The sequence below is a fragment of the Anabrus simplex genome, chromosome 3 (assembly GCF_040414725.1).
Source record: "Anabrus simplex isolate iqAnaSimp1 chromosome 3, ASM4041472v1, whole genome shotgun sequence".
Classification (NCBI taxonomy): domain Eukaryota; kingdom Metazoa; phylum Arthropoda; class Insecta; order Orthoptera; family Tettigoniidae; genus Anabrus; species Anabrus simplex.
This window is the reverse complement of record NC_090267.1, coordinates 395,854,229-395,866,512: the sequence shown is the minus strand read 5'-3', so window position 1 is coordinate 395,866,512 and position 12,284 is coordinate 395,854,229. Positions and strand designations below refer to the sequence as shown.

General features: G+C 36.9%; 1 protein-coding gene across 1 annotated transcript in view; it reads left to right on the top strand.

Moving 5' to 3' along the window:
* LOC136867365 (cell division cycle protein 20 homolog) overlaps nucleotides 1-12,284 on the top strand; it is a 90,409-nt gene that overhangs the window by 26,269 nt on the left and 51,856 nt on the right. The window contains exon 2 of the mRNA XM_067144540.2: nucleotides 793-924. Within this exon, the coding sequence (XP_067000641.2) occupies nucleotides 793-924 (132 nt within the window). The remainder of the gene's footprint in view (nucleotides 1-792; nucleotides 925-12,284) is intronic.

Below are 12,284 nucleotides of genomic sequence, written 5' to 3'. Positions count from 1 at the left end.
CTAGGGACTATCAAATGAAGAGCAAATTTTCCAATTTTTAATAAATAGTAGAGAAGATGCAGCTCAGAAACACCTGATATATGCTGAACAATTGTGAAAGGCTTAAAAAATGAAGTCATTCTGAGGATTCAAATGTGAATTATTCTCCTCCCATAAGATTGTCACTAGAAGAAAATCTTTCATAGCACTAAAGGACTTGAATGAAAATGTAGGAATCTAAAAGGTACCTGTAATGTACACACACAATAATCATATATCAAAGGGTTAAAACATTGTTACTTATTGAACCTTGCCAACACCTTCAGCTATTTATCACATTCTGTGAGAAGAAACATACATGTGTGCATAACCCTATTTAAAAACATCATTGTAAAGCAATAATACCAATGTAGTTTAAAAACATCATTGTAAAGCAATAATACCAATGTAGGCCTAATTGGTCCGTTATTGGACTCTTCCAATTTTCCAGCTAACTCATTCATGTCACCAGTGTTTTGCCCCAGTGTGCCAATTTGTGCTCATCAGTTGGTAACTAGCACACCTACCAAGACTACTTCGGGTCACCAGTAGTGCCAATGCACTATGAGAGACTTTGTCTCATTTTCAAAAATTGATGCTTGTTAGGCCATAATGTATAACAGAAATTGATTCCCATAGGGAATCTGAAATTTATAATACCAGTATAATTGGAATTTTGAAGTTACTCATTTGGGAAAAATATTTCAGCTTCCCTATGGAAATGGATTTCTGTAATATCATAGTAAATTATAAATCAAAAGTTTTACTTTTCAGTCTGATACTTCTGCTGTCTACAACTCAGATGACAGGTTCATTCCTCGAAGGAGTTCTAATTCTATTGAGATCAACTACTATATCAGGAAAACAGACTCTGATGAAGACAAACATGAAGATATTTTAACTCAGGTAAGTTTATGGTAATGCCGAGGTAATGAGAAATCCTTCTGTGTTAATTCAAATTTGATGATTTATTTAAGGGAGTGGATTTTTAGAGCATGAAGATCTCTCAGAATTACATTCCATTTGCACAGCTTAGCCTATTTAATGTCAATGCTCGTATAGTAACTTCTAGCACTGTCCCTCAAGGTGTTTTTCTACTCTCCTGTTTAGATGATTCTATATACTGTAATTGCCTGGCTTATTCTAAAAAAAAAAAAAAGAAAGTTGAAAATTTGTTAAGAAAGGAGCCATTCATTTTTTAGTGTCAATGTGGTTGATTTAACTTTTAAGTTTTCAGTCTGTTGAAGTATACCACTTAGAATACTATAACATACCTGTAAAAAAAGGTACGTTAATAACAGAATGACTTGTTTTGTTCTACAAGAACATGTACATGCTCAGGTTTTGTCACATCGTTTTTAACCATGGACATAAATGTTAAATATTGTTTACATTGCTCTAATGCTGGAGATAAGTCTTAAAACCAGAACTGGTTTTAGATTAAGTGCAGAAGACGTTCCCAAATCTACTGAAGTGTCAATAATGGCAACATTAACATAATTTGTTACATTTGTTCATATCACCCATCCACAATCATTGACAAGTTTTTGCAACGTAAACAATCTACCCAGTATTTAAATCATTACAATCGCAGCCTAACCATTGTCACCTTGGCCTCCTATTTTTCTTGCCCTCCATGTCCTAGTTCATTATTCTCCTAGGCAACATATATCCTTCTCCAGTTGCCTCACATGGCTGACACCACGAAGCTGTTTATATGCACTGCCTCATCCACAGAGTTCATTCTTAACTTAGCTTTCATTTCTTCATTCATGTATCACCCTTCCATTGTTCCCTCCTGTTTGTACCAGCAATCATACTATTTTCACGTCTGTTATTTCCAACTTATAAATAAGGTACTGTACTGTACCGTACCTGTCTTAAAAATTAGCCGGAATCAGTCGGTAGAGCGCGTGGTACTGTTCGTAAAAATATGGGCAAAGCAAACTTAATCTAACCTTCTAATGAGGTAAATACCATGGGTATGTAGACAGGATTATGGGTACTTAAATACGTGAAAAAGAGAAAGAAATAGGGGGCAAAATGGATTTATTAGCTAAGGCATTATTATTATCCACACTAATTTACATAATACGAGAGAAACACATATAAAGTCAGCTAGGGCAACAAAAACAACAAACTGTGCCGCACACATATACATTACAATTACATTATACAAATTTAAGTACAAAGTAAAGCAGGTCTCGGCCTGAATAGAAATAAAACACACGACTTCGGAGTGACTTGGGATGGTTAAATTACGACAACGCGAACTTCATTCTCATGTCCAAATCCCATAGGGATTTGCTTATTGAAAAGTATTTAAATACCTGCAACAGTAAGTGATCACACTAGTATCTGACCCACTATTTACATATATACATCAAGAAAAGTGAAATAAAATCATTAATTAAATCTAGTCCATCGCTTCACTGACTTATATCTAACACTGACTCGAACGTACAGTTGCCCGTACACAAATTGGATGGCACAGGAACCACAACCAATATTTAGCTTTTGAGCTAATTAACAACAAAATTTACACAACGTCGATGACGTTGACACTCTCATCAAGAAATCAAGAAATGCAAATATCAGACACATAAATCAAACAAGAAAAATCAAAGAAAATCAAGAAAAGGCTGAAAGAAAAACATATGCAAATCAGGTGACTCGTATGGGATCCTGTAAAATAAATACATAAATACACATATCTTCTTAGCATGGATAATTGGGTTCACCAATCACATGCAGGCGCAAGATTACGTCTCCAACTAACACGTAGGGGTGTGTCACTGAGGTCATACTTTCACTGTCCTCAAACAGCTGATACCTGTTACGTCTCCCTACCAGCAGCAATGGAATGCAGGGCTTAAGGCCATGAGTGAACTCCACAACACAGTCCTGGCTGATTCATTCAATACACACAAAAGGGGCTACAGTTAAGAGACTAGATTTTCACTGGAGACTTGCTTCCCTTCTCAAAACATCCAAATTCAACCACTGCTTATTCATAACATAACCAATAGTCTCAATTCATTAAGACAATCATTTTCACAATGATAAGGCCTTCAGCCTCTTTCATTTGAATATACCCAACATTATTCATAATTCTAAGGCCTCCGGGCTGAGTGGCTCAGACGGTTAAGGCGCTGGCCTTCAAACCCCAACTTGGCAGGTTCGATCCTGGCTCAGTCCGGTGGTATTTGAAGGTTCTCAAATACGACAGCCCCATGTCGGTAGATTTACTGGCATGTAAAAGAACTCCTGCGGGACTAAATTCTGGCACCTTGGCATCTCCGAAGACCTTAACAAGTAGTTAGTGGGACGTAAAGCAAATAACATTATTATTAATCGAAACAGACTTTCAACGTATTAGGTCGTGTTACGTACATGTAGTACGTGTTGAAGAGATGTTAAGTACAGAACAAAAATGGCCAGCCGGACACCAGTGAGATCCGAACCCACAACCTCCCGATTTTGCGTCGGTTGCTCTACCAATTGAGCTATGGTGGCCTAGGCCATCTTTGTTCTGTTTGAAAGGATCTGAGCTACAGGTCTGGCACTGCTGCTAGCACACTGTAGAGTGCGTTTAAGTCGCCCGTTGTGGGGCATGTCAATGAATATTGAATTTTCACGACCGCATTGTAATCGAAACAGACTTTCAACGTATTATGTCGCATTACGTATGTAACGATTACAATGCGGTCGTGAAAATTCAATATTCATTGACATGCCCCACAACGGGCGACTTAAACACACTCTACAGTGTGCTAGCAGCAGTGCCAGACCTGTAGCTCAGATCCTTTCAAACAGAACAAAGATGTCCTAGGCCACCATAGCTCAATTGGTAGAGCAACTGACGCGAAATCGGGAGGTTGTGGGTTCGGATCCCACTGGTGTCCGGCTGGCCATTTTTGTTTTGTACTTAACATCTCTTCAACACGTACTACATGTACGTAACATGACCTAATATGTTGAAAGTCTGTTTCGATTACAATGTGGTCGTGAAAATTCAATATTCATTAACATTATTATTATTTAATTCTAAGGCCGATTAGGGCCACTCGTTTGGCAATACATGGGTTTGTGACTCTCTTCTGGTCATAAACATATGCACATCTGGCCTCCTCTAAATAATGCAGTCTAGCTCCCCTTTAACTATTTATATCAATATCAAGGCACCCTGATCCTTCTTCTGACCAGCCCTAGTTCATAACCAGCTTATAATTCTGTGCTCATCTGGCTTCCTACACATCAGATTCAGTAGTCTGTGAATCCCGTATGCCCTGCCTTCATTGCATAATAAAAAGATTCTAACTGAACAATGCAGAGTGTCTCCTGGGTCTCTGCTTCGTAAATATCCCTGAGAATCCCATGCATTACCAAAAAATAATAATAAAATATGCACTACTGCTATGAACTTATTATGAACGGCATGTTGCCTATGAAAACAATGACCGTATCCAACATTTTTATCACACATACATGGAATACACTGAAACACACACTATATTTACACTAACATTCCCTTATTCCCATCTAACTAACTGAATATAAAAAAGAAAATCAAACATGCAATCAGCTCTGGACGCATTTACTTTAAAAGAGAAAATAAACCAAATTCAGTGCCAGCTGGCTGACAATTAACATTAAATATTTATGTACACATTGATCTTTACTAGCGTGAAACTACTACCCCAGGCATGTTTAATATTTAGACAGGGAGAACTTAACTTTCATCGATCTCAGCATTCGTGATGATTACATGGCCGCAATAGTCACCACAATTTAGGCCATGACTACGTCCATCTCCAGGTTGCTAGAAGTCACTTTCTCGATCCTCGGCGACTGTCCCATTGTCCTAGGTATGTGGAACTCCTGCAATACAGATGTTAGGCACTTCCTCTTCACTGCTAGTAGTACACGTGTACAATGATCACACCCCTAATGATTGGCCGACATTTTACTACAGCCTGCACACGAATGTAGGTCCAATTCGTGCACCATTAAATTAAGGACACTTTGTCCAGGTACGATCAGTCCTTGACACGGCAATATATCGATACGGTAATCACGCAACTGCGAACACGAACCGTTACAGTCACAGGTAAACACATAAGTTAATAGTCTGCAGGGTTAATGCGTTAGCGAATAATACCATTCATTACCGTCTTTAACGCTGTTAGAATATTATGCGCCAACCTGCACTTTGGCATCACCTGAATAACCATCACTGGTAGTTTAATCAACTTAAAATTACTCCCAGATCGGATATAATACACAGCACAGGCATTGTGCAGAAAAATCAGTCATAACTACAACTTCCTCAAATATAGCACTGGCTTAGCACACACATATTTAGAACAAAATGTCATTAGCCAAATACGATCTTGGTGAGCGAACATGTAACATCAATGAACAGCACAGGAATGACCATGCTCTCCACTCTACATGTTCTTTTAGACACACAGGCACTTCTATTTGAACCCGGGGAACCCCCTTTAGTGAATAGGGAGGCGGTTCAACTGCCGGTTGAGTTCTAACGAGAAGCTGTTCATACTTGTAACCACTTAGAGTATGTAAACTTTATACAAAGTTTAATTAATCAATTTTTATATCTCCAGGCATTAGAAAAATTACATCTGTCATTCTGGACGTATCAGAACTGTGGAATATTGGCGCGATGACAGATTACTTTCGTAATATATTACTGGTTCACTGCTGCAACTACAAAGTTGGTTGTCCTGATGTTGTGATTCGGTAGCTCCCAGGCTCCCCGTACACCTCCTTCAAGCTTGTGATTGGCGGAGTTCGAAACTCCCCGAACAAAGAGTGATGCAGCGGTTCTCCCCAGCGACTTCGTTCAAATTTATCTTTGTTACCAACTAGGTACTGGCAGGTCTCTTGCAATGGCACAACCGTCTTCTAACTGCCTCCCTCACAAAGCTATATTACGAAATGAGCCCACAGTGTTATGCAATATAAAAATTACCGGGCGAGTTGGCCATGCGTGTAGAGGCGCGCGGCTGTGAGCTTGCATCCGGGAGATAGTAGGTTCGAATCCCACTATCGGCAGCCCTGAAAATGGTTTTCCGTGGTTTCCCATTTTCACACCAGGCAAATGCTGGGGCTGTACCTTAATTAAGGCCACGGCCGCTTCCTTCCAACTCTTAGGCCTTTCCTATCCCATCGTCACCATAAGACCTATCTGTGTCGGTGCGACGTAAAGCCCCTAGCAAAAAAAAAAAAAAGAAAAAAAGTATAAAAATTATTTATTTGAAGCGTATGACGATATGGTTCATTATCCTGAGGCCACCCAGCTTTCACTTACAATGAGGAAACTCTTCCTGAAAACAGACTGATTTAAAGATAGTTTCATCCAAGAACTCCCTTCTTTCTTATGGAATACCATTGATTGAAATGGTAAGTTCATCTGAATTTATCATTTACCAAGTTCTTTGATTACACAGCAATAGGTTGATACATAGTCGAGGAGTTTCTCTCGTGCATGGACCATCCAATCAGAATAGGTTAGTACATTCTATTGTTCATTTTCATTTTCACTACCAGTTACCTGCGGCTTCGCTCGTGTGGATTTTGTAACTTGACAAAAAGGGAATTGTTCCTTGGTACTGTACTAAGACATTATCTGAAAATTCCTAAAGTATAAAAACTCATGGAAAAATTAGTTTTTTTACCCCAGAAACTCTTTGTAAACAATGTTTGTGGTGTTGCCTTTTGGAGCTAAGATGACCGTACGACATACTGTAGAACTGTACATTTGAGAAACAGTCTTCTCTCAAGTCGAAAAAATAAAGGAAAAACATGTTCCTTTATTTTTAAAGGAGATTTCAAATACCTATTTCCACGTCTGTAACATCTTCAGTTTTTGAGATATAAGTATCTCCATAAAAATAATTTAACCCCTTTATCAGTCCTTCCTCCACTCCCACTCCCACCTAAGTGGATATTCCAAAAACAAAAAATACATGTTACTTTATTTTTAAAGAAGATTCCAAATACCATTTTCATGTCTGTAACATCTTCAGTTTTTGAGATATAAGCATCCTCATAAAAAAATATTAAACCCTTTTTTCACCTCTTTTCACCCTTGTTAAGTGTCTTTTCCGAAAACAAAATTAGTGTTTCTGTATTTTTGAAGGACTTTCCAAATACAAAGTTTCATGTCTGTAACATATTAAATTTTTAACATATACTGTAGACATACCAGTACTCATTTTAAAAATTCACACACTTTTTCAATTCCTTTCAGCCCCTTAAGTGGATTTTCCTAAAAGAAATAATACGAGTTTCTTTATTTTTAAAGGCGATTCATAATTCTTAACTTTCACGTCTGTAACATCTTCAGTTTTTAAGATATAAGTATCCTCATAAAAAGAATTCAAATTCTTCTTCTCTTCTTTCCACTCCCTTAAGTGGACATCTATAAACAAAAATAAAATGTGTGTTTATTTTTAAAGGAAATTAAAAATTCAACTTTCATGTCTGTAACATCTTCAGTTTTTGAGATAAAAGTATCCTCTTAAACAGAATTCAACTCCTTTACTTATTTTCACACCCACCCCCAAGTCAATTTTCCAAAAATGAAAAAAAAAAAAAGAATTCTTATTTTTAAAGGAGATTCCATATACCAATTTACATGTCTGTAACAACTTTAGCTTTTATAAATATAAGTATCCTCATACAAATAATTCAACTAATTTTTCAATTCTTCCACTCCCTTTAATTGGATTTTTCAAAAACAGGAGAAGACTTGTTTCTTTATTCTTATAGGAGATTTCACATTCAAATGTTCACGTCTGTAACATCTTCAGTTTTGGGGATATAAGTATCCTCATAAAAATAATTCACCTTCTTCACCCCATCCCCGCTGATTCCCATCCTCCCCTAAATGCGTGCTTCATTATTTTTAAAAGAGATTCCAGATACCAGTTTTCATGTCTGTTAACGTTCAGTTTTTGAGACATAAGTATACGCATGAAAAGAATCCAATTATTTTCACTTCCTTTCACCCTCCTCCTTTAAGTGAATTTTCCGAAGGAAAAAAAAAAAAAGTTTCTTTATAAATATCAATTATCATGACTGTAACATCTTCTGTTCATGAGATATGTGTGTCCTTATAAAAGAATTTCAACTCCTTTTCACCTTACCCCCCTACCTCCCAATTTGATTTTGCCCCAAAAAAGTGTTCCTTTACTTTTAAAGGAGATTCCAAATACCAATTTTCATGTCTGTAACATGTTACGTTTCTGAGATATAATGTAGATATAGTTTTCTAAAAATTCACCCCCTTTGTTAATACTGTTCACCCCCCATAATTGGATTTTTCAAAAACAAAAACTGTGTTTCTTTATTTTTCAAGGAGATTAAAAATACCAATTTTCATGTCTGAAACATCTTCAATTTTTTAGGAATAAGTATCCTCATAAAAGTTTTTCAACCCCCTTTTTACCTTTTTCACCCCTCTAATATAGTGATAAAGACATATGTAGTTCTTTGTTGAATAGAACGTCGTATGATTGTACGGCTTAAAGCCGTAGTCATTAATAGATGTCTAATACATAGTGGAAGGCATATGAAATCAGTTCAATGAGAATATATAATACAATCAAATGATACATAAAAACTGGTAGATTCATAAGCAGTACATTTAAAAATGAAGGCGTCATGTGACTATAAATGACAGTTGATGGCTTAAAGCCGTAGTCAATGTTTGAAGTATAGGTCAAATAACTGCAAATATATGGTAAAAAGATATGTCAAAATATAAAGCTTAGTATAAAAATATGAAGGAAAAACATTCCAAATTGCTTGACAAAAGTTACTTGACGTTGGCATGCATTTGTCCGTGATATTTATTGGTCAACAGTTCATAGGTTATTTTAGATTTATTCGGCAAGAATGCATTGACAAGAAGTTCACCAGATGTTTATAGTTGGCCTGATTTGTATTAAGTCATCAAGAAAGTTGCAGAGATGATGATGGGTTGAAATTCTCAACGTTGGTATGGTTTTTTGACGTGAAGGTTGGAGAGCAGTTGTTTTCTTCTTCGATGACAATATATTTTATAAAAAATGTTGATTGTGATAATTTATCACAATAAATTATCACAATCAATATAAATCAATATAATATAAAATTCCATGGTGTGGTTTGTCAGTTTGATTCTTGTATAATTGCCACAAGCGTAAATATCCCCTTTTCTCTTATATATTGGATTCAGTATGCCTCTTTCTCCATTCATTTGGCATTTATTCACCCTCTAGTGTTACTGAACAGGCTGGTCAGTCAAATAACTCCTTTTATTTCCCATAGCATTCCTTGCTTCCACCAGTATATTATCTGGTTCCGCAGCCTTTCTGTTCTTCATTTTGTGTAACGCCTTCTCCATCTCATCTTTGGTGATATTTTGCACCGTTACTGTAGATGCCTTACCTTCATCTTCCATTGCTTTCTAATGTTTGTAATTCAGTAGTTTCTCAAAATATTTCCTCATCTTTCTAGAATTTCAGGATCATTTCTCAGCAGTCTACAATCTTCTGTTTCAATAACCCTTACCTGATACAGATCTTGACCCTCTTCTCCATCTCTCGTGCAGTTCTAAAGATTCTCTTTTGTCCTTCATTCTGAAGGTCTTCATACAGATTATTATATGTCTCTGCCTTAGCATTTGCCACAGCTCTTGTTGTTTTTGTCTTTGCTAAATTGTATTCCTCTCTGGCATTTTCTATTTCCATATACCATTTCTTCTTTGCCTCCTCTTTGATACATTTCTATATGGTACCTCTTCAATTAATTACCACATTTCTTTGTCAAGTTCACATTTTCTGGTAGTCTGTCCCAGGACCTTACCACCTGCATCACTCACAATATCAGCTACATGTTCCCATCCATTTTTCTCTCTTTATTTTTTTCTTTTTTTCTTTTTTTCAGTTACAACTGTAGATTGAAGGTACTCTCTGACCACCTCAACAAATTGCTTCTGCAAGTCAGTTTGTTTCAGTTCCCACCATTTGGTGTTAGGTACAGGTCTTCTTTATTTAGGCTTGACGTGCCAGCTCACTGTGCAAATGATTGGTCTATCTTGGGGGCCACTAATTCTCCAGTTAGCATTTTGCAGTTAGTCACTTCTTTTAACATCTCTCTTCTGCAAAGTATGTAATCAACTTGTGAATATCTTCAACCACTTTTGTTGAAAGGTTTGTGGAAGTAAGCATTCGCTATCACAACAAAGTCTGTAATGCTGTCCCTTTCATTGTTCCTCTGTCCAACTCGATACTTTCCCTGTATCCTTTCATTTCCTGCAATCTTTTCTTCCACATGTCCATAGAGGTCACCACCTATAAACAATCTCTTATTATTATGTATTTCTCTTACCACTTCATCCATCTCTGCCTGGAAACAGTCTTATTATTATTATTATTATTATTATTATTATTATTATTATTATTATTATTTACTACGTCTCGTCTGTGGTACATACGCACCTAACCCATCCTATCGTTTTTCCATCAAGGTGTATTTTCATTGCAATAATGCTGTGATATTCTAACTACTACTACTACTACTACTACTACTACTACTACTACTACTACTACTACTACTACTACTACTACTTTAATTTTCTGGTCTAAAATTATTCAGACTCCATTCTTATTGCAGTTTGTTGCACAGCAGTACAATTACATGTAGCCCCCTCTGATCTCTTGCTTTACTTCCTTTCCATTTGGTCTCATGTACGAATAGAATGGATACCCTTCTCCTTTCCATCAGATCTGAAACTTTCTTACCCTTCCCTGTTATTGTACCCACATTGGCAGCCAATCTTGATCTTCATTATTTTGGTCTTCCTAAGTTTCATTTTCCTCTGAACCATCTTCTTTAGCCACATTCACTCCTGATACGGTAGTCCTCGCCCATTTATTGAAGTGGTTGCATGTTCTCTATAGCCCATTGAGCCTATTCTTGGACTTCTATTGGAGTCATGGTAAAACTCTTCTGATCAGTCTATCAGCATGACAGTGGTGAACAACAAAAAATCTTTCTAAATTTGTTTCTTATTTGTATTGACATAAAATAACACATGAAATCTCATAGTCCCAGAATGCACGCTGTAGGTTATGTAAAGTTTTCATAATTAGGGCCACGAACCTACTACGCTGGCGTAGCAGGGGGAGAGGTGATACTCCCACGTGGCGCGGACTTGAGAGAAATAAAATACCTCTTGCTGACCACACAACCCCTGTGGGTGGGGGACGCAGACAAAGAATACACCCACGGTACCCCTGCCTGTCGTAAGAGGTGACTAAAAGGGGCAACCAAGGGATGATTGTCTTAGAACCATGAAACTACTTGTGATTAATACCACCACACGGGGAACACTATGGGTCACTTTTACTTGCGTGTAGTACCACTATGTTAGGTACCAAATAGGTTTGTGATTAGTAGCAACAGTGTGTGTTGCCAGCTTTTACAGTACCTGTGATTAGTACCACTTCAGGAGAGACACTATATGAGGAACACCATGGAATAGTACGAGTCCCTGTGGTTAGTACGCATATGTGATGAACACTATAGGTTTGCGTTGCCTATAAATGCGAAATACCATAGGTCTGTATTATATGTGCAAATTTCATTACCTGTGAGTAGTACCATAATGTGTGGAATACAATGAGTCTACGCTACTTTTGATTAGTACCACAATATGACAAATAACATGGTTCTACTTTCCTAGCGATAAGTACCATTATGAGGGGCCGATGACTTGGATTTTGGACCCGTTTAGACTAAAAGCATCATAGATTCAGTATTATGCTATAGAAGCAGTCCCGTGGTCAGTAATACTATTGTTTTACGTCAGTTTCTGTGAATGTGAGGCATTGTGGGTCAGATTCACTGATTGTTTTAAATTCATATCCATCCATTCATTCTTCGTCCTCATGTTTTGAATTCTGGTCAGTGGAGGATTTTGGACTTTTAATTTTTCAGTACATTTCGTCTCATTTCATACCATTAGGGGCTGATGACCTAGATGTTAGGTCCCTTTAAACAACAATAATCATCATCATCATAATCATCATCATAATTAGGAAGAGTAGATTTTCTGACTCTTTGGACATTTTTCTCTCTCTTTATCAGTGAATTCATATTTACAATTTCCCGTTTTAATTCTGAAGTGAGAAATATATAATAAAGTATGCTAATTATCTTTTACTTTTTCCTGGTAATTTTAAAAAATACAG